The 27,443-nt window shown below is 36.9% G+C and overlaps 1 protein-coding gene across 6 annotated transcripts in view; it reads left to right on the top strand.

Moving 5' to 3' along the window:
- Nucleotides 1-27,443, top strand: part of KaiR1D (Kainate-type ionotropic glutamate receptor subunit 1D) — a 259,204-nt gene that overhangs the window by 169,281 nt on the left and 62,480 nt on the right. For all 6 annotated transcript variants that reach the window (XM_046633891.2, XM_046633894.2, XM_046633889.2 and 3 more), the window contains exon 4: nt 18,075-18,259. In XM_046633891.2, the coding sequence (XP_046489847.1) occupies nt 18,075-18,259 (185 nt within the window). The remainder of the gene's footprint in view (nt 1-18,074; nt 18,260-27,443) is intronic.

Here is a 27,443-nt window from a genome sequence, read left to right as displayed (position 1 = left end):
GATCAAAAAAATGTACTAGACATTTTTCTGTCCTCATTAAAATTTCTCAAACTATTCGATCGAGCATTCGCACAAGTTCGTCTGATTTCTGCGGTGATTCAGCAAAACTCGAATTATTTACAGCAGCAGCAGCATTGCAGTGATTTATAGCGGAGATAATATTCAGTCGTCTAGAGTCGTCTATTGAAAATTCATTCGTTCGAATAAATTGACTGTTACAAATTCAACAAAATTTTATTCAAATCAATTCGGATGTGATTGAGTCAATAGTAAACGGAATAACTTAGCCTCGGTGATTTATTGTCTCGATTTTACCACCCGTACGTTTCATCACTTTAGACTTCTATCGCCACAGCATTATTCCGCAATAAAAATAAATTCCACCCTACATGGCGATAACAATGTCAAATAAAATCGAAGATTGTTAAACGCGTAAGGAATTGAACCGTAAACAGCAGAAAACAGCTGTTAAAAATTGATTGAAATTTTTCTAGAGAAAAATGAAGATAAAATAGTTTGAAAAAAATTGCAAGGAATTTTACAACGACTTTCGTTGATGAAAATTGTTCCGCGAAGTAACGAAACATTTTTTTCCACAATTGGTCGTCGTTGCATAAATTACTTAAATTCGATTATTGAATTCGGTGGTGCCGAAAAATAATTCAAAGTAAGAATCTTTCCTTCAAAAGGACAGATGCGGAAAAATATTACCAAAATTTTATTTAAAAACTTCCGATGATGCGAATTATCGTAAGAAAAAATAAAACTCTTGAACTTTAATTCGGGCGAAGGATTTGAGATACGAGAAGCAAGTCGATGCTTGACAAGGGCAAAAGAAGAAAAACAAAAAAGCCCGATTCGACACCGATTTAACGGGAATAAAATTTGGCCTCCCTATAATTGAGAGCTCGGGGTGAATTCGTCTCGGAGAAGAAGGGGGTGAAAGTGTGGTGTTAATAATTTACGTCCGAAGTGATTAGGCTGCAGTAAAGCGTGCCGAGGTGGAGCTTCAAGGGGTGCATTAAGCTCGTTAAAGGCGTCTCCGAATTCCGAGTACAAAATGTACACGCAAATCGACGGGGTGCAAAAACGGCGAAGAACGAGAGCCGATCGATGTTGCCTGTTTTTACATAATCTCGCTGCCTCTGCACGCGTCGATATTTAAAGATGCGTACGTACGCGTTATGCAAGAGAAACCTCCATAAAATTCATAGCTGATAAAAAAAAAAAAAAAAAAAAAAAAAAAAAAAAACCTGAAGCGTACAAAGGAGAACAAAGAAAGTAGGAAGATGCGCACAAGGGATCGAATGAGATGATTGTGGGAGAAAAATTTGGCTCGATTTAGACCCGTTGCTTCTTAGGAGGAGGTAGAATATTGTGCGGGTGCCTTATTCCTTAAATTTGGACTTAAGACACTTGACAAATTGGAGTATTAAGAGAACGTGGATACATTCGTCAGCCTGACAAATTGTGATATGTTTTGAAGCCACCGTTAGAGGGACTGAAAGATGGCAAAAGGTACGCACCTTGTTGTATGAAATACATGTAGGTAAAGAGACTGAGCGATGCCGTTCTGCAAATGGGTCCGTTATTTAACCCCGAGTGTTTCATCGTCATGGAAAAAAAGGCTTCCCCCTCATTCTCTCTCTCGGGTCATAAATTTTCTTTCCAATCCACACGCTCGCTGTCCCAACATAATTCAAATGAAAAGTTCAATTTCCCAAGGCAGAAGGTGCGATTAACGCTTCGTACGATTCACTGTTATCAAAATAACCAAGTTCTCAGAAAATTAACAAAAATAACTCACGTGAAATAGAAGAAAAAAAAAAAAAAAATGGCCGGTACGCGAAACGATAAAACTAAAAACTGAGGATGTTTTTTCATCGCAACTAATATCAGCAAAAATAAAAAATGCAACTCGAATAATGTTGAGTTTCAGTTTAGCGCTCAATAGTTATTGCTCAACGGTTAGAATGTAAAGTACGAATCAGACTGGATGAGGAAAGAAAAAAAATAAAAAATAAGCGCTTCTGACACAACGAGAGTCCAATCAATTTAATTGACTTATTTATTCCGTTAGATCAGACCAATGAAATATTAAACTCGGTGTCGATTTGTGTGTGTGTGTGTGCGTGCGTGACGAAAAAATTGACGTTGAAGGAAAGCGCTCGATGTGAAGCGAAAAATAAAAAGAAAAAGAAAAAAAAAAAAAAACCACCGTAAATAAACAAACGAACGAACAAACGAAGACATTTAACACGCAGACGAACGAGCGACATTCGGACATAAAACAAAATGAACGTGTTGTTCCCGCAGAAGGTGAATTCCACTTAACGCGAGGAGGATTTTATCTCCCCGAATATATATATATATATATATATATATATATATATAAATGTAGACGAGGCCGCATTGTCGTCGCGGTCGTAACCGCGCCCTTAACATAAATATTGTAATAAACCGGCGAGAGCTTGCAGAGGGCAGAAGGCGTGGGCATGGACAGGGGGGGTGGGGGAGGTTTAAGCTCCGTGCGGAAATAAGCTGGCTGCTAGTTGCGGGCGTGTATTTATTTACACGGACACACGTACACAGGCGTAAGTGCGACATTACGTAGTCACTGCAAAAGATGGAGAGAGAGAGAGAGAGAGAGAGAGAGAGAGAGAGAGAGAGAGAGAGAAAGGGATAGAAAAGTGGAATGCCGAGGGGATTTCCTCGCTGCTTCCATCTTCCGTTGCAGCAGTCTATCCTCGTCGCATTTTCACCGCCCCCTGGAACGTTTCATTTTCGTCATGAAATAGGCACCCCGGCTTTTTCCACCCCCCTCGAGAAACGGCATTCTCAGGCTAAGCCTCTTAGCGGGGTAGTTACAAATATAAGGGAGATACCTAATAATTATTCCCCGAGATGTATATCCGTACATTTTCTTCTGTGTTTTATATTCTTCTCCTACCCTTAAAATTTTTTTCATTCACTTGTTGTTTTTCTCCTCCACCCTACCACGACTCTGCGGTCGACTTCTTTTCTCAGCAATTAAACTTCGTCCCTTCGTCGGTTGACTTCAAAGTTTATTTTTGGTGGGTCAATGTATTTGTAAAGATTATTCTCTCGGATGAATTATATACCTACTAGATCTGTAACTTCGTATCGCTGAATGAGCTTTTTTTTTTTTTGCAAATTGATGTACAAATTTCGAAAGGTATGCCGATGAGAAATTACCCCAATATCTGAGCGAGACGTTTTTTTTTTTTTTCTTTGAAGAAATTCTTGCCGGATCTAATTATGTCAGAGGAGATAATTAGTTCGTAATTCAAGACGTACGGAAAAATCACAATTCATCCAAAAACCTAAATTAGGACACTGAAAGCAACTGAAATATAGTTTTAATTAAGCATACTATGAAAATTTGATCTGCTATATGCTTAGATGTTTAATTCAATCGATGCAGTTCTTAAATCTTAAAAATTTACATTAATGTCGTATTGGCAGAATTCAGTTTGATTTGTTCGAGTTGATAAGTTTTTTTTTTTTAATTGAAGTATAAATCTTATCCCTATCGCTGAAATTTTAGTCTGAAAGTAAATTTTTAGTATAGATATATTCGTTTTATTCCAAAGAAGACTACAGTCTACATTTTTTACGTAACATAAGGTCCAACTATTTATCTAATTTAAGTGAAAACAATTATGCCTCATTACAGAGGTTTGAAAAGGTAAAGAAATTAGCTCAATAAGTTCCAAGCAAGAATTCAAAAAATATTCAAACAGCTTACAAGTATTTTAACTTTTAACGAAGAGTGAAAATTTTCTTACTTTACACGAGTGGGTAAAAAAAAAAAAATAAACAAAGCGTCCTGCTAGACTTGACCCAGAGAGCTAATATTTTTGTTGTTTTTCAAAAAAAATACCTCCTTTTTTTCTCCAACCACCCCAAAACAACTTGTATCAATCAGTTCCGCGGAATGTTTGAATATTGAATTAAAATTAATGGCAAAACGAGAACAGGGTTAAACCGTGTCAATATATTTTCACATTTGAGGGATAAAAATCTCTACTGTAACAGGCGTCACGCGATGAGGGTTCAGAGATTGGGGTTCACTTTATCTAAATGTTAAGCAGCATGCAGCAGCGAAGGGTGCGTGGCTCGATACGGTTTTGCGGCGTGATAGAACGCAAACGGCCAGACGGGGGTGAAAATATTTTGGCAAAAAAAAAAAAAAATGTACCCAATTTATCCCCGCGTTGTTGAATTCTGAACATAACATTACATCATACACACGCACGCACAAGTATGTATACATATATATACATATATATATATATATATATGCGTACACTTTAATCACCCGCTCCTTTTTTTTTTTTTTAACATGTGTTTTTTCGGAGTTCTTTTTTTAGTTTTTCGTTTTTTTTTTTTTTTGATTTCTATCTTCCGCACAGACGCCACGACCGTTCATTTATCGCTTTAACGTGGGCGCGCTTCAAAAGTTATCTCGTGAAATTACTGCGGTGAATCCATTAGCATGCGGGGAAGCAGGAAAGAAGAAAAAACGAAACGATAAAAAAGAGACAAAAAAAAAGAAAATTAACCGGGGAAAAAACCGTTTCTCACCAATAGAAATGGAGATACACGTGTTCAACGACCGGAGAGTGATGATAATTCCTTCTGCCTTTTTTTTTTTTTTTTTTTGTTTTTCACTCGTTCTCAAATTTACTAGATACGAAGTAACCGCAAATCTTTTCATTTATTATTTCATCGCGTGTCCGTAATTTCCTGTTGTTTTTTTGGTACTTTTTTTTTTAATTTTTTTTCCCCCGTTGTTTCTGTACCTCATCATTTCTCCTCGACTGAAGTGAGAAAATATTCGCTAACGATGAGTTTGTTTCCGTAATTGAAATTGAATTAGAACCGATTCGTTAGGTATTCATCGTGCCTACACATTGCCGGTTTTCTGAGAAAGAAGCATATGAAAATAGAATGAACGTGAAGAATATTTGAATAAACATAATTCAGATGTGAAAGGTCGATTTCGCCAGGGAAATCTGCGGTGGTCCCGATGCGATTTCGTTTGCTCGAGTATGTATGTAGGTACAATAAGCGAAACGGTGCAACGAAGGCGAGGAATAAAAAGTGAAGAAAGAAAGAATAAAAAAAAGAAAAAAGAAAAATGAAATGAAATGAAATGATGAGAAAAAATGAGAGACGAAATTTAGAGTTGCGTTACGGAAAAACGATGGTATATATACATGTAAGATCTTCGGGATTAAATCGATTCATTATTCAGATACATAGTTCGGTATAAATACAAGATAGCTTCGCCATAGCTGCCGACGTAAAATTAAGACCAAGTAGAATTTTTCAAATCCTTTTTCCCGTTTCTTCATTGACCTTGCGCCATTCTTAAGATCGTACAATGAATACCTACATGATTTTTTCTTCGTTCATTTTACAAATTCCATGATAATTTGTCCAACGGATAAACAAAAGGATTACGCAGAATCAGTCGAGTACATTTTTCGCCATCTTCTTCTTCTCGCATCGTAAGCATTATTTCATATTTCCATGATTTTCCATGCAAAAAGGCTTAAATATTTTAAGATTAATTTTCGCCGCTAACTTTTCTGTTTTCTTTGTCTCCATTTTTTCTTCTAATTTTATGAAAAATTCACCGAAATTCTTATTACAGTTCGCAATTTATCTGAAAAAAAGAAAAAGGTACAGAAAAAAAAGACGAACACCATTCGCTGTGATTCAGGACCGATTTTAAAATCAGATTGACGATAAATTAAAAATCTCACAGGATTGGCTAAAGACCGAGGATGCGAATGGTGGAAAAAAAATTCAACGAATACGTGACCAATTTTTGTCGTTTCACAAATGCGGCGCGTATCGCGCGAATCGTCTCAATAAATCCGTCATTTGTTCAGAGTCGTTGAGAATATCGATTGGTGGTTGATTAACTTCGAAAAGCTTGTAATACTGGCCAGAATTTCACGTTGGAGGGTCTTCAGTGGAAAAAGTCTGCATAAGTGGTTGAGCTTTACTGGGATACCAAAAGCGACAGCGATAGAAATTAAAACAAAAAAATTCTACGATCTTATTTGAAAAACAATAATAATAATAGTAATAATAGCAATCAATTATAGAAACGATATCAAAAAATCTGTGACGGGATAAAATCACTTGGTATTTTCCTCGATTGAAGAATACAGGTATTGCTGAATCAAGTTTTCGATGTTTCACAACTTTGGTTTGTATTTTCTCTGCTGTCGATCCTACGATGTTAAAATGACGATTTTTGAATTCCTGAGGGTCCAATTAGTTGAAAATGAATCGTGTAAACCCATTTTCAGAAAAAAAAAAGAAAAGTTTTTGAGCTTTCAAAAGCTCGAAAATGTGATCCGATTCTACGTTATTGTTATTTATGCAAATAAAAAGCTCAGAGTTATTCGTGGTTCGTGGAGAAGTTCAATTGCTCAATGTCTGGAAGAGAAAAAAATTAGAGAAGAAAAAAGTCGATAATGGATCACGAAGTGTGCGAAAGCTTGTTGAAAACAAAAAAAAAAAAAACGAACGGTAGATGGAAACTTTCAGTCAGCAACAAAGAAAGATAAGAATAAGAATAGCTGCGGACTGCCCGAGCTTAAATTCGGAAAAAATATCGGCGACAAGGGAGTTGCGAGCTTTCCCGGGCTCGAGAAATCTCAGCTTAGGCGTGTAAGCAGCTCACTAATCAGGACCCATCCTCCCTTTTACCAATTCCCTGTCCCACTTGGGTCTGTGATTTTTCGAAAAGCAGCTTTTTCTGTCGAACCCCGCTGACTGCGATACATTATGTACATTAAGCTCTGGGATCGAAGGTCAATGAATTCGGGAAAGCGATTGGAGACCGTCGATTCATCGTCGCTGAAAAATCCGTGATCGCGGTTAACCCATTCGCTTTATGGAACACTGTAGTGTACAATCTTAACTTTCGTTTTTTAAGATCTTCTCGAGATATACCGCGTATTAAATAATTGTTAGGAATATGAAACAGAGGTAATATTTTCCGACAAATCGATCGCCGCTGTTTATTTCATAGAATTATTCTCACATCGCGAGAATAACGCAAATTTTGAAGAATAAGAAAAAAACAAAAATAAAGTCGATTTCTGAAACATATCCAAAACATCTAACAATCATCCAAAAAGTGTTTCTTCACTCGAATAAAGGAATTCCGAGTAAACATTTTCATTTTAAAGTGATCGAGTTGATTTCCATTTGGTAAACAATTCTTTGTCTCTCAAAGGCAAAAAACCGTGTTCCGTTTTCTCGACCCAAATTTTTTATTTTTTTTTCTTCTCTCTGTAAAGGAACCAAAGTTCGTTCAACTCCGATAAGAATATTCATTAAACCTGAAAGGAGGCAAAGATTCGTCGTAGTCGTTTTTTTTTTTCCCACGGTTTTCTGAAATTTAAATTCTGTTTTCGTCGACTTGTGCATACGCAATAAAGTGCAAATAATTTTGTGGATCCTTTTTCCTCCGTTGGCTGTTTGTCGACGGATAAAATTTTAAATGAATCTGTGATCACGCGGATGCTAATATTGAAAAATGAGGAGTGAACTTTTCAGAGTTTCGGTGAAAAAGCTCGTCCTTTGCATTAACGGTAAGTAAAAATTTTTATTTTCTCCAATTTTCACACTTGTTTATCTTAGTTAATTAAACATAGGAGATTCGATCCGCCCTTTGACTCTCCGACGACAAGCTGAAACTGCAAGAAGAAGCATTAACTTGACGCGGTGACACAATTCCCAGTTATATTCGTATCAGGGTTCTCGTTTATGTTTGAAAAATGATCCTGCAATAGAATATCCGGAGATCAAAGGTTGAATCCTTGCCAATCTTGCGAAAAGATCTTGTCAAGATTGTATTATATTATTTTTCACCCTCTTCTCGTGTTATAAGGGACCGAATATCCTGCTGCTTTGAGAACCTCGAGTGTTTTCCTGACACGGTGCGGTTCAAAGAAAACCAGAAAGCGAAATAAAGTGAAAATGAAAACAGGGTGACCAAGAAAACGGAGAATTGACTCTGCAACTCGATTCCGGGCTGCAGATTTAAGCTTCCAAAAACTTCTGTCCTTCGAACAATCGGCAAAAAACTTTATCCCCGGAATCGTTGAGCCTCGTTGTGTAGAAACTGAATTTTTTCAACGTTACTATGACGAGACGGTGCAGTTGGTAGAAACGAATTCGCTCCAGTTTCCAGCTTCTTATATTCCAACGATATTGAAAGGAACGAAAGCCCAGCGTATTGCGGAAGCGGGTAGAATGAGAAGCTGCAGAGGTAGAATCCGTTCCGTATAAAACTTACATTACAGAGTTATCAAATCAGCGCAGCGATTCGACCTCTCGAAGCTAGAACTAGATTCATCCTGATTGTCCCGGAAAAATTTTATACCCCGACGACTCTTCTTCCTCCGTCAAATTTCATTTCCGTTCATTTTTCTTCTCTCTTTCTCTCTTCCTCTCTATCTCTCTGTTTCATTTTCTCCACCACAGCATCGAATTTATCCTCTTATTATTTCGCGCTCTCGGCTGTAACGTGAATTTCACAGTGCTTGAAAATTATTGTGCGATTATTTGGTGGCAGCGGTGGGATAAAAAAAAAATTTCTCCAACTTTCTTCAAATCCCTCTAGTAAAATTGTAAAACGATCGGCGAAAATTGACAGAAAAGAATTTTTCAGCTAACGTGTCGTCTCTTTTTTCGTGACCGTATAAATGCGAGCAGTGAAATTGAATTGACGATCATATTATTCGAGGAGAGGCTTTTGTTTCACATTTTCTTTTCTACCTCATTTTTTTCCCCTTTGTCTTTCCGAAGAGAAATAGATGACCAGATTATACTGGAGAACGACGGTAGGCTTGTTTCGGGCATTGATTGTGTTTCCGAAGAGCTGACCATATATATATATATACATACATAGATATAGCTTATATACAGCAAAGGTCGAGGATTCGTCGAAGCCGGAAAATTTCTCCCCTTTGTACTTGTCGTTCTTATCAGCCTCGTGATTTTTTTTTTTTTTTTTTCGTTTCAATTTTCACTTCTGGAAAGAGAAACCAAAGGTCTCATACTGCGAACTGAGACAAAGCCGGTTCGAGTCAAATTCAACAAAGAAGAATATTTCGGCCTCTGGATACATGGAATGATATTTTCGTATTACAGTTTCGTGAGAAATATATTAGTTGTCAATTGTTGAGCAAAAGAAGCGTCGAAAAATGTTTAGAGAAGAAAGAAATAGAGAGATTCTTTTCGATTTTTGAAAATAGACTTCAATTCCTTAGGTTCACAAGGAGGAATGATTTGGTATGCTTACCAAACGTAGCTATAAAATCTGGCGAGAATTACGTTATTTAGATTCGGCGAAAAATTTGTCAGGATCATGAATTCATGTCATCAAATAAAATCGCATTTACTTTATATAACGAAATATTTTTGTCAACATAATCAATCGATATATTTTGTACGATGAAGAGAGAAAAAAAAGTATTTCGTGTAAAGACTGATTAGATTTTAACTTCTAATATATTTCAAAACTCGAATAATTCACGATTCGTTAGGTTAAATTATCTTTGCCTGGCAGATAAATACCGATATTTTGCTTCGGGTTTTCTACAAAAGAAAGAGCCTTTGTCGAATCTCTAAATGTGAAATGATGACAAAATAATGTACATAAGACAACGTATGAGAAATATATTATATAAAATATAAAAAATTATGAAAAAATGTTTTTAAAAAATTATAAAATCCTGTTACAAATTGTAGAACCACCGCCTTGCCCTCCCTTTTCGATATAGTAGTCGTCACAGATAAAAAAAACGTTAAAGAGCTTTCATATGTCACAAAATGAATAAGGCTGCTACTTCAACCAATATTATTGTAAAAACAGTCTTATTTCAAACGTTAACTTGATAACCGGCGTTTTTCAATAAAAAACGTTTTTTCCCATCTTCCAATTTCGCTGCCTGTTAACTCCTAGATCGTTACATTATACATATAATAATCCAGGGAAACAGAAAATATGGCACAGGGAGAAGAAACGAAAAATGAAATAACAAAATGTTATAAAAATAGGAACCAAGGATCGAGTTGGTCAGGTTTGAAAGTTTATTCGATACGGCGTGGAAACGTCCGCGGCAGGATACGTATACGCTGTTTCTGATATGAGCTTTCGGAAAAAGCTTCGTCACATGTATACCCGATAGGTAAAAATTTGTTTACCACCCTCGGCGATTCGCCGTAAAGCATTTCATATCCTGTTTCCCTTTCGTGAGAGAGAGAGAGAGGAATCGCATTCGAGTCGGGAGGATTTAGGAGAAATCTGAACCAACGTCTCCGATCTCTCGTTACCCGGTGCTGGAGCTGAGTCGTCTTATTTATGAAAAATTCGTCGACTAGGTGAGGAATGTGTTCAATTAGACCCGAGGGGAGACAAACTCGGTCTTTTGATAACACGCGTGCCTCGCTTTTAATCCATAAAATTGTTTTCGAAATATTTTTTTTAAACCCCAACAGCGAACTGAATTTTTTTCAACTAAGGTATTGAAATATCAGACAAGACGTAACATTGGAGATCATTTTTCTTCGTGATTTTTTCTGTTTTTTGCGTTTTTTTTTCAGTTTTTCCATTATCCTATTACGTACAGCGATTATTCTTTTGAAAGTTAGTTCATACTGAAAATACGATACATTTTTTTCACTTCAATATTTCAATTTCGCGAGATCTAGGCAATTTGAAAGAAAAAAAAAAATTCTCACAGTTTTTTCTCGAGGATTTGTTCTTCTGATCGGTCAAAAATCGATACTACATTTGTTGTTTTTGTCACGCAATTTGAAACGATACGACAATACCTCAATTGTTTTTTTACACTCACTGTTATTTCATGTTTATGAATTTTTAACCTCTTTTTTTTTTTAGCCTCCTTTGGGAGTGAAAACAGGGGAGAAAAAGAGTACAAACGAACACAACGAACGGAAAGAAAACAGCGAAATCGAAACAGGGGAAAAATGAACATTCATTCGCTCAAATTAAGCGGCTCTCTAAATATATACAGGAAAATTAAACCCGGAGGTAGACAGTTTCTGCCAAAAAGCTGCCGCACGCCATCACGTCAAGGTTGAAAATTCATGGTGGAAAATAGCTACCCCTTTAGTAGGTTTATAAGTTAGGGTTAAAAGCCGGTGATTTATCGACGCGTTCCACTTACCACTCGGGTTAATTAGTTGCCGGAATTTAGCTCATGAGTGATTGATTTTCAGATGGTGAAAAAGTAACAATATTCCGAGTTCGCTCGTTCACGTGAACAGGTATATCAATGAAAAAAAATTTTGAACCAATTTCAGCTTGTTATTTGTGCAAACATTTCAGTCCGTGTTCGTGTGTTTGCAGAAGCAAATGGAATAATCTACTATTTTACCGCTAATTTGCAAGAATAATTGGCCCGTTAATTAGCAGCGTGGTTAAAATAATAATAATGATAATAATAATAACAACAACAACGTTAATAATAATAAATACCTGAACGAAAACAATATCCGTATTTTTCTTCCAATTCTCTCACATTTGTATCGTTGAATTGATCCGCTTATATTATTATTTGGATGAAAAACAAAAAAGCCGATCGATTCTCGACCAAATCCGATCCGAAAATTTTTGTAAGTTTATCACCCTAGGCGGCAGAATTTTTTTCACACCCTATATCGCTGACGTTTACAAATGTTGTAAAATAAAACTGAAAGAGCAATGAAACATGGAGTTAAAAGACGAAGTGAAATTTGATTGTCTCGAAGCGACGCTTTTCACTCTTGAAAATCCGCACGATCGGCTTTTCGCTCGGTAAAAATGATCGCAAAAAATGCGAGAACCGCGTTCAAATTTCGCGTTATTAATGGAAGACGGTGACCGGCGGAAACGAGGCTTTCCAGCTGGTTCTTAGAGCTTGGATTGTTCTCCTTAACGCCTCGCGCTAATGAAGGTCGGCGACTAATAATACCTCGTAACGAAAAGGTGGACCACCTGGAAACCCGATGGCTGCGAGTTTTCGTTACGCTCAAGTTGCGTCATTTCCAAAACTGGACTTCACGGGATTGGGAAAAGACTGTCCACCGACTAATTGTTGGCTTTTCAAAATTGTGTACAAGCCGCTGATTTATGGTCACAATAAATTCGTGGCAAAGTCGGATAGCCGTGGCCGTTTGCATCCCTTGATGTTATCACCATCGTTTTTTTTTGTCAACAACGCATCGAACAAAGGCTCGCGTATTGCGGCAAGAGACCGACAACGTCTGCATCCTCGTTACAAGCCTAAGCTTTCGCGCGAATGGTATTCAATTCCAGGCAGGTGGACGTGTATAAACTTGGTTTGTTGTACCAAGGATGTCTCTCCCTGTGATCTACTATCCACCCCAACGCAACGGATGGAAGGCAGGCAGGCAGGCAAGCAGCTCCGAGTTCATAGCCCCAGTCATCAATTCTCCGGACGATTATCTCACGCGCATTCGTCTTCTCTGAATATATAAACGAGTATAAACATATATGTACACATATACATGCATTACATTGCGATGTGGAAGATGAAATTATGCAGCTGTTGGAATTAGAATTTTTTAACCTTTCGAGAATACGCGCTATTTTTTATGTCATTGAGAACACTCTGGGTCAAAATTATCCTGTCACATTTTATACGTCTCACCGTTTCGACACATTTATTATACATCAGATTGTGACTGTGTAGCTTAAGAGTGCAAATTATATGCGTGACAAGTACGTGAGAAATAAGAAGAAGAAAAAAGAAAAAATTATCCGGAACGAGAGGAATTATTGAAAAAATACCGTTTGAGAAGAAAAAGGATTAAGATCGAGTCGTTATTCTATGTTTTACCAACCGAGCAGAATCACGCTTCTTCTTACTGTATATTTGACAAACAAACGAACGGAAATTGTTCAAGTTTCTACGGTGCATCGCTCTTTTGTGTAATAGCGAGATTTCGGAAATTTACTCATATCCCGTGAATCGTGGGAAAAAAAAAACAAATAAAATGGTGGTTTTTTTTTTGACACGTGTCATTGTTTCCACATTTTCCGCATTCCACAGGCCAAAAAAGTGCATAGACGGGACACTTTGCGTAATTCCTGGATGAATGAGGAGTAAAGTGAGCCAACGTAAGAATGTTTTTATGAAATATCGAGGTCGCCAGACGAGAACTAGGAATGACAATGAATTCGTAAAAAAAAAAAAGTTGCTCACGCTAGTCAGCCGAGCGATTTGATTAGCCTTGCCGAAAAATATTTCACTGAAAAATGAGCTACCAATTTCACAAAAAAAGAGAAAAAAAAAAAAAACAAAAAACACCCTCCGCTGTCGATAAATTGAATTTCAAGGAATCTTTTGTCGCTGTTTTGTTTGCAACTGTTATTAACAAATTTCTAAGTCTTTTCACAATCGCTGTAAAATTAATTCGAAAAAAAGTGGCGTTCATACATTCGCCGTGAGATATGTAGAAATCTACAATATACGTTTGTTTGTTTGTTTTTTATTTTTCATTCGCGGCAGGCAGCCTTGCATCCCGAATAAGTATTCTTCCCGAAGAAAATTTCGGGGTTCGCGGTTTGATTGAGGGTGGCATGAATAATCCTGGTGAAGAGGAGAAAAGAAGCCGAGTTGAGGTCAGGGGAATTTTCTGTATACATCGCATGCCTGCACATGCCTCAATTTGTTGAAACGACAAAGAACTCCCGGGCTCGCCTTACATCCTTGGAATTTCACATCCTGAGGGATGCGACATTTCCCCAGGCTTATTCTTACCCCGATATATTTACATCCTGTGCATACGTATCGGCATCTATATTATCCTACTGTATACACGAGTTCTTACGAGTATATTTATCGAACGGAACGGGCTATCAGGATTGCTTTGAGAACTTTGTCGAACAAGGGAAACAGGGGAATTGAAAATTTCTCTCAAGAGAAACGGCGACCGCGGATACTGTTTTTTTATACTCGTTTGTTAAATATTTTTTGTCGAGAATTTGAAAAAAAAAAGCTTTTCATCCTTTCGACTCATCATTCCTTCCTTGCTCATTCGATACGTTATACATAAAACATACAATAAAAGTGACACCAAGAGTTTCATCGAAATCGGTTGAATATTTGTCGGTTGCGAAACTAAAACATGTGTGTTCCTGGAATGATTTTGAATGACATTTCATTTTTAACGCAAGAATTTGTTGCTCCATTTCACCACATTATTATTACAGTTTATTGTTCAAATTTCGTGAGATACACAATGTTCAAGAGTAAAAAACTGTTGAAGCGATGTTCGTTTGGTATTACGATGCTTGAATGCGTTTTCTGAAGGCACGATTTTCGTTTCTTCAAAAACATTTTTGTAACTTGGTATTTTTCAAATTTAAAGTTCTGATTCGTAATCAGTGACCCAATATTTCACTAAATTTGAACAAGAAATCGTAATAACAATGTAGTAAAGCGGAGCAACAAATGTTTAGGTAAAAAATGGCACAAGTCATTAACAAAATATTTAACCTATTTCGGTGAAACTTTGTGAATCACTTTCATTCTGTATCTTCTATAACATGTTGAATAAGCAGCTTAAAATTCGATGGCTCGATTTTTTTTTGGCAACTTAGTGTACATATTAATATATAAACAATAAAATTTTAATCTACCCTGAATTAAAAAAAAAAAAATTCATAACTTGAATCAATGCTCTTTTCTTCGCATTTCATGCTTTTCACATCGAGATTCGTTTCGCGAAAATCATGGCAATATATTCGGTAAAAAACTTTTCTGTTTTTTTTTTTTTTTTTTTTTATTGCACATCACGTCGACCAAATTATCCTCGACAGTAATAATACTACAAAACTTGAGAAGAAAAAGGAGAGAAAAAAGAAAACGAAGCGCGATCGTCACTCTCTGCATTTTCTGCGCGTAGATTTCATACCAAACGGTCAATATTGAAAAGCTTCTTTCTAACGCTAAGAGGACAACGGAAAAGCAGAAAAGCTTCAAAGTGAAAACATTCGTACGGTAAATTAAACTGCCGTCGATTGAATAAAGGAGAATACTCATCAGGATTTATCCGTGCGGAGGTTCCCAGTTTATATCCTGCGGCTGTTTTTCCTCTCTCTTTCATTTCGTTTTTCTTTTTTTCTTTTCTTTTTTTTTCACATCTTTTCTATTTCCTCGACATCGTTTCGCCGCGTAAAAATCAGTCAACGATAATTTCTCGCGACTCCGTTATTCGTCATCAATTTTCATCCGGTCGTCGTTATTTTGTCAATCGGTTTTGTTTTTTTGTTCCATCGCGTTTCATCCGAAACATGATTCTCATTCGATGTCATCAGAAATAAAAAAAAAAAAAAAACTGCTTCTCCATCATTCTGTGTTCCGAGTGTTGTTATTCTCTCGCGAATAGGCGAACGACGTTTTTTTATCCTTGCGATTTTTGAATCATAATCGATATCGAGAGTCGAATTTTCCAGCCGGTCTTGTCCATAAAATTACAGTAATTTCTCTTTCGAGATAATCACGTAGACGTGATTCGTTGGTTAGAAATTAGCCGTAATTACATATCCTAATTAAACACACATGCGCATATAATATCCGAGCAACGTATTCCGAGAAGAACCGTTCGTTACGTGGGAACATGTATGATATAGATATATGTACATGCATACATAATCTTGGTGTAATCAGGGAAAATTGACGCAGCAGAAACGGAATGAAATTAGCTCCAGTCCTCCCCTTGGGGTTTGGTTAGCTACGGGGGTAACTTAAATAGCAAGTTTGCTTCCACTTAGTTGCTGGAACTTGAGCGGCATCCAGTTTCACTCGACAGGTATACGTATATAAAATCTATATATCTATATATATATATATATATATATATATATATATATATATATATACATGTATAGCGTAGTTGAGCCTTGATGAAAAGTGATCAAAAAGTTGGAGTTGGTTCAACTATTAGGTTCCGTATATATCCGCGCATATGCTGATCCTGTTTGCTGTACAGGGTGGTATTTTTTAATCGACCCAGGTGAATGTCTTGAAAACTAGATGAGAAACGAAAAACAATGCTGAAACTTTAAGGATTGATCCACCCGTCTCAGAAAAAATAGCTGAATATTCAAATTTTTGAAAATTTTGAAATATTAGATAATTTTCTTCTCGCGTTTTTGAATTTGTCTTCAAGCCCGCTGTCAGCCAGTCATCGTAAAAAAAAAAAAACGTCTTTCTTATGTAAAATCTCGAAGTACTAAAAAAATCACTCAAGTGGCAAAATTCACAAATCAATCCATATCAGCGTTATTTTTCCCCTCAAAACCCTCCACGATTTGTATTAAAATAATGTCCCGTATCTTTTCTAGTTTCTAATAGACAACCCTGTATATTCGTGCATAACGATTATTCAAATATGACGCGGCAAAGCGTCGAAGAAAAAAGACAAACGCGTAATCAAATCTCCGTCTGCTATTTTCTCGACGAAAGCTTCGAGTGTAATTACTTACCTTTAAATCTTGAGAATTTATTTTATCAAACCGTAACTTACGTATGCTCATTGAATAATTGCAAAGATATATAAATATGTATATATATCTTTTTGTTTCCTTTCATTCTATTGAAAATTAATATATCTAAGAAAGGAGCGCATCATGATCGAATAATTTTGATTGGAGAAAACAAAGGCTTGTGAAATTTCGGAAAAGCTTGTTTCATGATTAATGGACCGGGGTTTCGTAAGAATATCGACAAGAATCAAGGGTGAGACGACAATGAACATCAAACACTGGTGTGCTGGACGCGCTTTGAGATAAGGGTTGAAATTGGCACTCCATTGTGCATGTAGACGGAATATCGCACAGGCCATTATTATCGCTATTTCGTATGTATCTTGGTGAGCATCGGGTGTAGAATGTATGGTTTAACGTACGAACCACGTGCCGCGAATGCAGGTCACCGACACGCGTATCGCGAATGCGAATTTCGCAGGTCTGTAATAACCCCCCCCTCCCCTCACCACAGAATCGTAAATTCAAACTGCATTGTAGGTGTGCAACTGCCGTTTGGGATGACGATAAATCAAATTTCACATAAATCCGTGCGACAATTTTGCGTCAGATTCGATTGCGAATCACAGTTTTATCAAACGTTCGTTTACCAGTGTGAAACTGGTAAGGAGCTGTTTAAAAAGTTTTTCTTTTTTTTTTTTGACGTTTTTAGACCATCCCCTTCGCCATTAACCGGAAATAAAAATTTCTCCCAGGGTGATATTCAAAATGCAAAGTTTAAATAATAGAGAGGATTTTGTCGCTGGGTATTGAAAAGAGATAGACGGCCCTTTATTTCTTTGTCTGAGAAATTCTTGTGCCAAAACACAATTTCTATACGCAAAAACTGAACGTAACATTATTTCGTATTTGTTGAATGGCTCCTAAAAAGTAAATAAATTTTTAGTAATTCGTTACGAGATAAATAATTATTCTGTTCCATCGGGGCTTTCTTTTATTATCAAATAGAATAAATCTACCCGTGTTTACGTATTTTTTTTTTTTTTTTTTTTTTCACTCAATATTTGAAAACATTATTCTTGAATAGTTTATCCTCTTTGTCACGATTACATTTTGTTCTCGATTTTCATGCTCGCTTGTCAGTGAAATAATAATGTCGTAGAATTTGAACAAAGAAAGGAAAGAAAGAAACTGAAAGAAATTAGTTTTTTTTTTTTTTTTTTTGGTACCAGCAAGGAGAATAAGCTAACCAAGAATACTGTCTAACAACTTGTCAACAACAATGGTTGAAAAAAATGTGTAAGCGCAGCTGGGTCTACATACTTTTGGATAATGAAAAAAAAAAAGAAAAAAGAAAGAAAAGAAAATCCTGAATCGAATCGAACAATCATTCGCTGAGATATAAATTTCCGACATTCGCGAGCTTTCGTAAGATATATCCTCTTGATTAACGAATCGTTCGACACTGGGAAACACGTAATTTGTCCTTTTGTTCCAGTCTGTCATCTCCTGAAGAACGGAGTCGCCGCGATATTCGGACCCCAAAGTCCCCACACGGCGTCCCACGTTCAGAGCATATGCGACACTATGGAAATTCCGCATCTCGAAACCCGATGGGATTATCGGTTGCGACGAGAAAGTTGCCTCGTTAATCTTTACCCCCATCCAACCACCCTCTCAAAGGTACGTATGTATGCGCATATATGTATATATATATGTATATATATATATACGACACAAGGTTCGTGCCTTTGTCAACGCGCCATTAATTGCTGGATGAAATCATTCGAAAAGGGATTTGAATAACTGGCGCCAAAATTGTAAAATCAACTTCTTCGGTGACCGCGGAATCAAGATCGATGCATTAATCGATCAGGAATTGCGTCAGATATTTTTCGTACGAATCCTGACTCGTGTTTTTATTGACTGTTTGAAAAAAAAAGTAATCTGTTACTGGGGACCTCGATCATTGATATACGCAGTAAAAAGTAAACAATGAAACGTTAGGTATGGTTTTAACTGATCTTGCACTCAATTCTATGGAGCGATAAAACGTCGTTCGTTATAACTGAATTAAAGTTGAAAAATTCAAAGCGGCGAGTATGCAGTAATTAATAAGAATCAGTTGAAACGATTTCGTTTATGATTGCAAAATTATTTGATACTGTATAACGTATGACAATAATAATAATAATAATAATAATAATAATAGTAATAATAACAGTAATAATAATATAATAAGATAATGAACATCGAGCTTTTGACTTTGAAACAGATTATAATTGGCAAACAAGCATTAATCAATAAAGACCGGTTGGAAAAATTTCATTCATAATTAGAAAATTGTTTGATACCGTGTAACGTACAAATAATGACTATCGAGCTTTTGACTTTGAAACAGAATAAAATTGATGCTAGGTTTACGTGCTGCCTCATTTACGCAATCCAAAAGAAAATAAAAAACAAAAAACAACAGCAACAACAAAAGAGCTTTTTTTATCACTCGTATCACCGTTCTACTGTAACGAGTAAGAAAAAGTTGATAACAAAGCCCCTGATTCTTTGAGAGTAGGAACAAAATATGAAAATACCCTGGGGCCTGATTCCGATTTTTTTTTTTTATCAATTTTAACTGGTCGTTAAATTAATATCAGGAAGCTCAGCTTAAAGAAGGGCAAAGAAATTGAAATATCGTCCCATCGCCGAAACCGTACAACCAACAAAGATACACTTTCATCATCATTCTTGGTTTCGAAAAAAAACATCCCCCCTCCCATCTGAGGTACACAAGCGTGGAAGGAATGAGGAGGTTCGGTGATTAAAGCGGTTCGACCTTACGTGGGTATGGAGAGGTTAGTTTTAATCGTTGTTACAAAGTTTCGGCGAAACGGAGCCTTTGTGGTGGTTGCAGATATTAGAGTGAAGAAACTAGGGGCCGGGCACTCGACGGGAACAAGCCGCGAGCGGGGTGGATGAAGAGCGGTTGGCCTTTTTGCAAGCTCGTCGGCTGACGGATCTCATATACCTCGCTCGAGGACTTTCAATTAAATCTTAAACCCAAAAGGGCAACCCTCGGGACCTTTGCCGCGGGGCGAGGGGGGATTAAGGCGAGAGTAGAAGAGGAAGTGACGCGAGCTTGCAAGCTTGGGAATATGAAAGCCATCGAGATATCGAGTCTGAAAATGTGAGACCCCACGAGCTTGCGAATACAAAAAGCATCGAGCTTGCGAGCTTGCGAGCTTGCAAACGTGGAATTTTTCTCCGCGCGAATCTCCGAAACTTTCGAGACAATGGTGCGTCTCTTTCTCAATCACACCGCAGTTTATAAGCCGAGCTTTGCCTTCTACCGGCAACGCCAAAGGACCAGATATCCGAGGCACACGTGTGGTGAGCTTTTCCCACGGGAGCCTGCCACCCCAACCATGACACGGGATTCCGGTTCGCTGATCAATCTCTTCCTGGCCAGACAGATCAAAGAAACGGAATTGCACCCCACCTCCCCAGGCCACAGTTGATCCAAGAACGAAAGAACCGAAGTCACCGCTTCAAAGTTCGTCGATCTTTGCTTCTTTGGTTTAGGATCCCCTTTTCGAACAAATCATTGCAGCCGCAGAGTCGCCGCGTGTAATCTTCTGCCTCCTAGAATGACGGAGATTCCTGAGCTTTTCTTCGGGGCGATTTTTAATCGCACGTTTCACAATTAGACGCCGGTTCCGGTTCGATAAATTATTGTTGTTTTTTTTTTTTTTTTTTCTTTCGTCACTAACGGTAAAACGTTGTGAAGTTACATGTTCAAGAATCTTTATCGAGATGAAAAAAAAAAAAAAGAAAAGAGTTTCAATAAATTTGTAGAGAATATTCTTCTCAATGAAACAACCTATCGTAGAGTCAAAAAACCACCGAATTTACTAGATATTCAACCATTTCGAAGCAATTCGAAACGAAACATCGATACGCAAGCTTGATCAGTTTATAATTTCATCGTTTTCTTTTACTTTTATCAATCACTTTTGTAAATTAATTACATTTAAATTACAAATGACGATAATAATTTGTAATCGGTTCGAAACAACGTGTCCATTACTTTTTTAATTTGTAATTGATTCCCTTTTTTTTTCTCTTCTCAATTACAAAACAAAATCGTAATTTATAGTTCGTTTCTTTTCAGTTACAAAATGCAATTGTAATTTGCAATTCGTAATTAATTATTTTCCAAACTTTCCCAGCACTGATCCCGCGTATCAACTGGCACGACGAATCCTTGACGCACGACGTATCTCGTGATAAATTAATAAAAGGTATCGATTTTCGGAGAACCAACCAAACTCCTCGACAATTCCAAGTGGATAACGGAACCCAGCAGAGTTCCATTAGATCGTGTGGTATTCGAATGGAGAGGAAGAAGATTTAGAAGAAATGGGGTAAACTAGCCAAAGAAGAAGTACATAGAGCCGAATCGGCCGCAGTGTTTCCGTTGGAATTCAATTTGTATCGCTTTCCGGGGTAAAACCAACGCTCGCTATCGCTCGTAGCTCCTCCTCTCCTTCAAGGGATGTACGCCACCCCCCAAGCCCCCGATCCTGCAGGAGTTCTCTCTCATTTGTACATCTCGAACGTACAACGACGAACACCCAAGCTCACCTTGTCTACTTGCTTCCGACTCTGAGTGATCAGCCCCATTTAACAAGCCCCTAACTAACCCCTCATTTTTCTACGCCAGTCTTTCTTTCACTGTTTTTTTTTTTTTATTTCATTTTATTTATTTTTTCAATAAGAAGAAAATTCGTGATTGTGAATTTCGTTCCGTTTATTATTCGCGGTATTTTCTCAGATTTCATGCGAGCAGGAAGAAAATATCACTACTCAGACATTTGTAAAGCGGAATCTTGTTATAATCCTACTGCTGCTGATCTGAAGAATTAAATTAATTTCTCGATAATTAGCATACGTTAATTTCTGACTATACGTATACACATATGTGCGTACATTAATTTTTCTTATTTCCAGCATATAACAACTGTAGAACAATTACTGCATGACAATCGTAATGAGTTTTTCAAATAATTGTATTAACGTGTGAAATCTTGGTAATTAACGCGTCTTAAATTCATCGTACAGAGGTAAAAATTTATGTGAAAACTGTATCGGAAAACGGAATAAAAGCGTAAGAAAATGGAATAAAATAACCATGTATTCGTATAATATATACATATATATATATATATATATATATATATATATATATTTATACATATACGTCTGTGTATCGAAAAGTATCTGGCAAGCTCTTTCTAAATCTCAAAGTGGTTTGGAGAATAGCTATTTGGGAAAAAACTGGGGTAGTGATAGATATACAGACATATAAATATATATATACATATATGGGGCATTCCATGATATCTCGATCAGGATTTTACGTCGATGCTTCACATTGGCTTTGTAATTTTTGGTATGAAATTACATGACGAAAAATGCAATCGTAATTTTTTGTTCAGTATTTTTCGATCCAGAGTATCTGAAGTATAATTTAAAAACCTAAAAGAGAAACCCACTTTCCAAAATTTGAAAATATTCAGAACAATCTTATAAAATATAGCAAAACTTTCGACACCTATCAGAAGATATACGAATGATGATAAAAGTTCATTATAACATATCTCTGAATACATATTTTTCGGCCCATATTATAATTAGCTTTCGTTTTCATTCTTGTGTCAAAATTGCTATCCGATAATAGTAATTTTTTATTTTCTTTTTTTTATTTTTGTTACTCATACTTTGAAGTGATGAAATCTCCAATCTCCAATAGGTGTCGCAAATTTTGTTACACCGAACAAGATTTTTCTAAATTTTTTCAAATTTTATGCAAGCAGGTTTTTTTTCAAGTTTTTGAATCATACTCCAGATACGCTGGGTCGAAAAGTTCTTTAAAAAAAATTGAAATTGCGTTTTTCGTCGCGTACCTTTATACGAAAAAAAAAAAAAAAAAACTTATAAAGCCAATCCGAGACATCGACGTAAAATCTTGATCGAGATCTCATGGAATGTCCCATATATTATATACCTATATACTCGCTTGAAAATTCAAACGCCGTGGAATGGGGGGGGGGGGGGGGGGGGGGGGAAAGGTTGCAACGAGGTATTCGATTTCGATGGAAAGGCGACGGTCGCTCTCCCAGCTATCGAAAACGAGCCGAGTGGCGCCGGTTCGACGTGCAACGGCTTTGACTACTTCTCTGCGGTGGTCTCCCGAATCACCGACCTTTACTACTCGTCGCCAGACTCGAAAGAGAAGAAGAAGAAGAAGAAGAAAAAGAAGCGCCGGTATCGCGTATGGGCTATTCCGCGTCAACCGGATCAGTCATCTCTCAGATATTTTTTTAATTTGGCATGTGGATTGTGTAGGGGGAGTTAGATTTTTGTGCCAAAGCGCGAATCTCATAATGCAAAATTCGATTTTTTATTAACAATAACAAATTAGACTCCCATTTTTTTCAAAAATTCATAACTTTGGCAAAAAATTAGATACAATATAGTTTTTTTTTTCAAATTACGCGGAAAGCTCCATAGAATTTAAAAAAAAATACGAAGTGGTAAAAAAAAGTTGTTATCAATTGTTTATTCAACAATTAATTTTTCAAAGATTTTTAAAACAGTGACTGACACCATCAAAAAATTTTTTTAAAATTCTGACATGTTCCTTGAACTGTACTACCACCTGTGAATTAATTCCAGAGGGGTGTTTTTCTTCGTTTTCGAGTAAAAAATCATTAAAGGTGTCGATGCGCATGAAATTGCGGCGCGCCGAGTCTCTACGTAATGGCGGGCGGCCGGTTGCCGTCCACCGCTACCCCGCGGTGGCGTCGCAGCGTTATTTTAGAGTCATTTTCACAATGTAGGACATGATTGAAGAATCTGAAAAAAATACTGTACCTTCACAAGGCCTGCTCAAAGCGATAAGTGAAGTTTCAAGAATGTGTTTTTATTTTAAAATAAGTAGCAAGTTATGTAATTATCATCATTTATGTGCACTCTCATGGTGTGTAACCGTTATTTTGAATCTCTGTAATCAAAAAACGGTGAAAAACACATTCCTGAAACTTCACTTATCGCTTTGAGCAGGCCTTGTGAAGCTACAGTATTTTTTTTCAGATTCTCCAATCGTGTCCTACATCGTGAAAATGACTAAAATAACGCTGCGACGCCACCGCGGGGTAGCGGTGGACGGCAACCGGCCGCCCGCCATTACGTAGAGACTCGGCGCGCCGCAATTTCACGGGCATCGACACCTTTAATGATTTTTTACTCGAAAACGAAGGAAAACACCCCTCTGGAATTAATTCACAGGTTGTAGTACAGTTCAAGGAACATGTCAAAATTTAAAAAAAATTTTTTGATCGTGTCAGTCACTGTTTTAAAAATCTTTGAAAAATTAATTGTTAAATAAACAATTGATAACAACTTGTTTTTACCATTTCGTATTTTTTTTTAAATTCTATGGAGCTTTCCGCGTAATTTGAAAGAAAAAAATATATTGTATCTAGTTTTTTGCCAAAGTTATGAATTTTGGAAAAAAATGGGAGTCTAATTTGTTATTGTTAATACAAAATCGAATTTTGCATTATGAGATTCGCGCTTCGGCACAAAAATCTAACTCCCCCTACACAATCCACATGCCAAATTAAAAAAATATCTGAGAGATGACTGATCCGGTTGACGCGGAATAGCCCGTATCCGAGATTAAAAATCCCGGCACCGTTTTGCGTTAGCGAATTTAAAAATAATAAATTTATTTACTCTCCTCTTCACCCATCACATTTTCTATTTCACTTCCCTCCTGCTCTTTATATTCCACATTCATGTGTACAATTCACCCTTGGAAACATCTCCGATTTCATGATACATTTGACGAAGAAACTTTTAAAACTATTTGACGTACAAGCGTGAGTAAAACAATTGGTGAAGCTGAAAAATCTCGCTAGTCTGTGGCGCATAGAAGTTTTATCGAAAAGGAAACTCGTTCCAGTTTTTATTCCAAAGAGATAGTAAAACAGTAAGCCAATGGCAACCTATTGATGAACATTTCTGTACCTACATGCGAAATACGGATAAGGCGTAGCGAGTTGATGAATTGGGACAAGAAACGTCGCTAATTACACACCTCGCGCGATAATACCTCGTGTGGTTAATCACTCACCTCGTTAGGCCGTTTGTTCCTTATCCCGTTTGGATATTTTCCGGCAGCGTGAAACTCAGCCGGTAATTTTCGAGTATTTTCTCTTGCATTCGTCGGTGATTAGAACCGATTGTGACGCAAGTGGGAAATCGACTTTGTAAAGACAGGTCGTAATCGGCCGCGAATGGACGGTGAATTCAACGATTGAGGGGTGAAGAAAAAGATCCTCGTTTTTTTTTTTCCCACACCCTCTTCTTTTATCGCTCGTCGGTCGATAAAATCGTTTGTAAAAATTTTAGAAAATTCAAGTTGAACCGTCAAAAAGAACAAAAAAAAAAAAAAAAAAAAACAGAGTACCTTTCAAACTGAGAACAATCGTGGAAAAAAATCACGCGCCAAATCTAAAAGGTCAAGGGTAAAACCCAGGTCGAATTGACGCGGAATGCCCCGTATATACAATTTTTATTCATTATTACATTCGGCCTGAAATTTTCACCCCGGAACGACAAAAAACGTTCCACGTCTTTCACATCACCGAAAACACCGCGTACCGCAATTTCCGGTTTACTTCGTCCGATCTGACTGTGTATAAATGTAAACCGGAAACAGCGATGACTCGCCACTTCCGGCTCATAAAAACTCTGTCCAGACATAATTAAACGCGGGGAAATTATGCGGAACTTTCGGTTGGCGATTCCAAGCGGCTTACGCTCGTTTGGAACCGGAAGTTGTCGTTTGTACGAGGAAAATGAAAAACGATATTTTTTTTTTTGTTTTTCTTTTGCATTCTGAATTGAAACAAATAAAGAATATAAATAGCGAATGAACGGTTTTTCTTTATTTCCAGATTTTCGTCGCGCTTTTAAGTCGCTGCAGTTTATTTTTCTGACTTCGTTTGTCGTTTGTTCTTACTTGACTTTCATTTTTTTTTTTCATTTCATTTCCTCACTCGGCAGGATACGCGTCCCGAAAAAAAGGAGGTGTAAAAATACACTGGAAAACTCTTCGCAGCTGGATATTCGATTCAAAATGCATGTAAGATCCGTGAGTGCAGAATAAGCGATTCACGGATGTGTGTGTTTTTCAGGTTTTATAAATATATGTATGAAAGAAGAGGGGCATAAATAGGTAATGAGGGTGAAAGACACGAGAAGAAATACGAGGACCAGGAAAATAAAAGATGTGGAGGTAACGGGATAAGGAACTGAAGGTTACTACGGTTTCCTTAGTTCCAAGGCCTCGGATTCATTCCGAGATTTAAATCCTCATTCATCTCAATGTTCCGTAACACGTTTTATGGAAAGTAATAGAAACTTAAGTGTCCTGTAACAAAGCGGTGAGTTGTGTGCGTCTCGTTGTAAGTGATTAATCGTCTCAGCTTATCTTCCCAAGGGGAAAAAAGTAGCAGAGAAATTACTTGAAAAACGTAAAAGAACAAGTTTAATAATTATTTTGTAATCCTGTCTTGTCGAGAATTTTCTCTGGATTAAAAACCGACAAATTGAACGAGTGAATTTTCAAAATTTCAACTGGGTAACAAAATTTTTGGATAATAATATTTTGTAACCAGTTTTGTAAGTTGAAAGAGATATCATTGTAAATAATTTGTTCGAAATTTGTTTGAGAATTTGGATTTATTTTTTAATTTTTCTTGCCTTGATCGAGATTTTAACTTGACTGATTTTAGTTTAATTATAATCTCGAATGTTTTTGTTTCGATAACTCACTTATGTACCGAATCAAAACGAACGATTTATTCGCGTCAGAATTGTACGACGGTCAATTCTCCAATCTCATCGTATTTGACTTTTAAATTTTGACTAGCACCAAACAATGTATTATGTTTTATTCATAAAAATTATATCCTTCGTTTTGTGACTTCGTTATATCTTTTCCAATTTCCATGTACTTCGGGTTTGGAATTTAGATGAATGAAAATATAACGTCAAGTACATAATAATCAGAAAAAATTACAAGATCAACGTTCTTAAATTTTGATTGCAAATAGTGTAGCGGATCGGACTCAAAAATTAATTTTGGAGTTTTTTCACCTGATTGGTAGAAATTTAAACCATCTACTCAACGCTTAACGTATCTTTCAACTTTTCACAGTAAAACTGAATAAACGCAGCGCAGAAAAGTGAGGAAAAGAACTTTTTTACTTTCCAATCAACGTTTCGGTAATCCGACCTTTTTTACCGAAGAATAAAAATTATGTATAAAGTGTTTTCCAACTTAAAAACGTACATACAACTCACCAGCAATTTCCAACTCTCTTATGTTTTAACGAAGCGTTCTCTTGTACCTAATTTCCCCGACTCGTTGTCACCTGCAAGTGAAGAAGTTTAGAAACTAAAGGAGTGAAGTGGTAGTCGAGTGTCTGCAGAATCATACCCAGGGGGCAAAACGTGGTTCGCGGGTGAAGAAGAGAAAGAAAAGAACCTAGCTGTTAATAGGAAGAAGAAAGGACGGATGATAAGCGAAGCCGTTGCTCAAAGAGCCGGGAAAGGAAATGAAACCGAGGACGAAGAAGAGGAAAAAGAAAAGAGAAACTCACTTCTCCTGTAAAAGCCACTTGGCTGAACTAAACAATTTGTCAAGTGAGAAATATGAGAAGAACCGAGTTCTCGTATTACAGAAATCTTGACTCGTTGAGATAATTAAAAATATTGTAATCGCAAAAGATATTTT

The sequence above is a fragment of the Neodiprion pinetum genome, chromosome 7 (genome assembly GCF_021155775.2).
Source record: "Neodiprion pinetum isolate iyNeoPine1 chromosome 7, iyNeoPine1.2, whole genome shotgun sequence".
NCBI lineage: Eukaryota > Metazoa > Arthropoda > Insecta > Hymenoptera > Diprionidae > Neodiprion > Neodiprion pinetum.
This window is presented reverse-complemented; position numbering and strand designations above follow the sequence as displayed.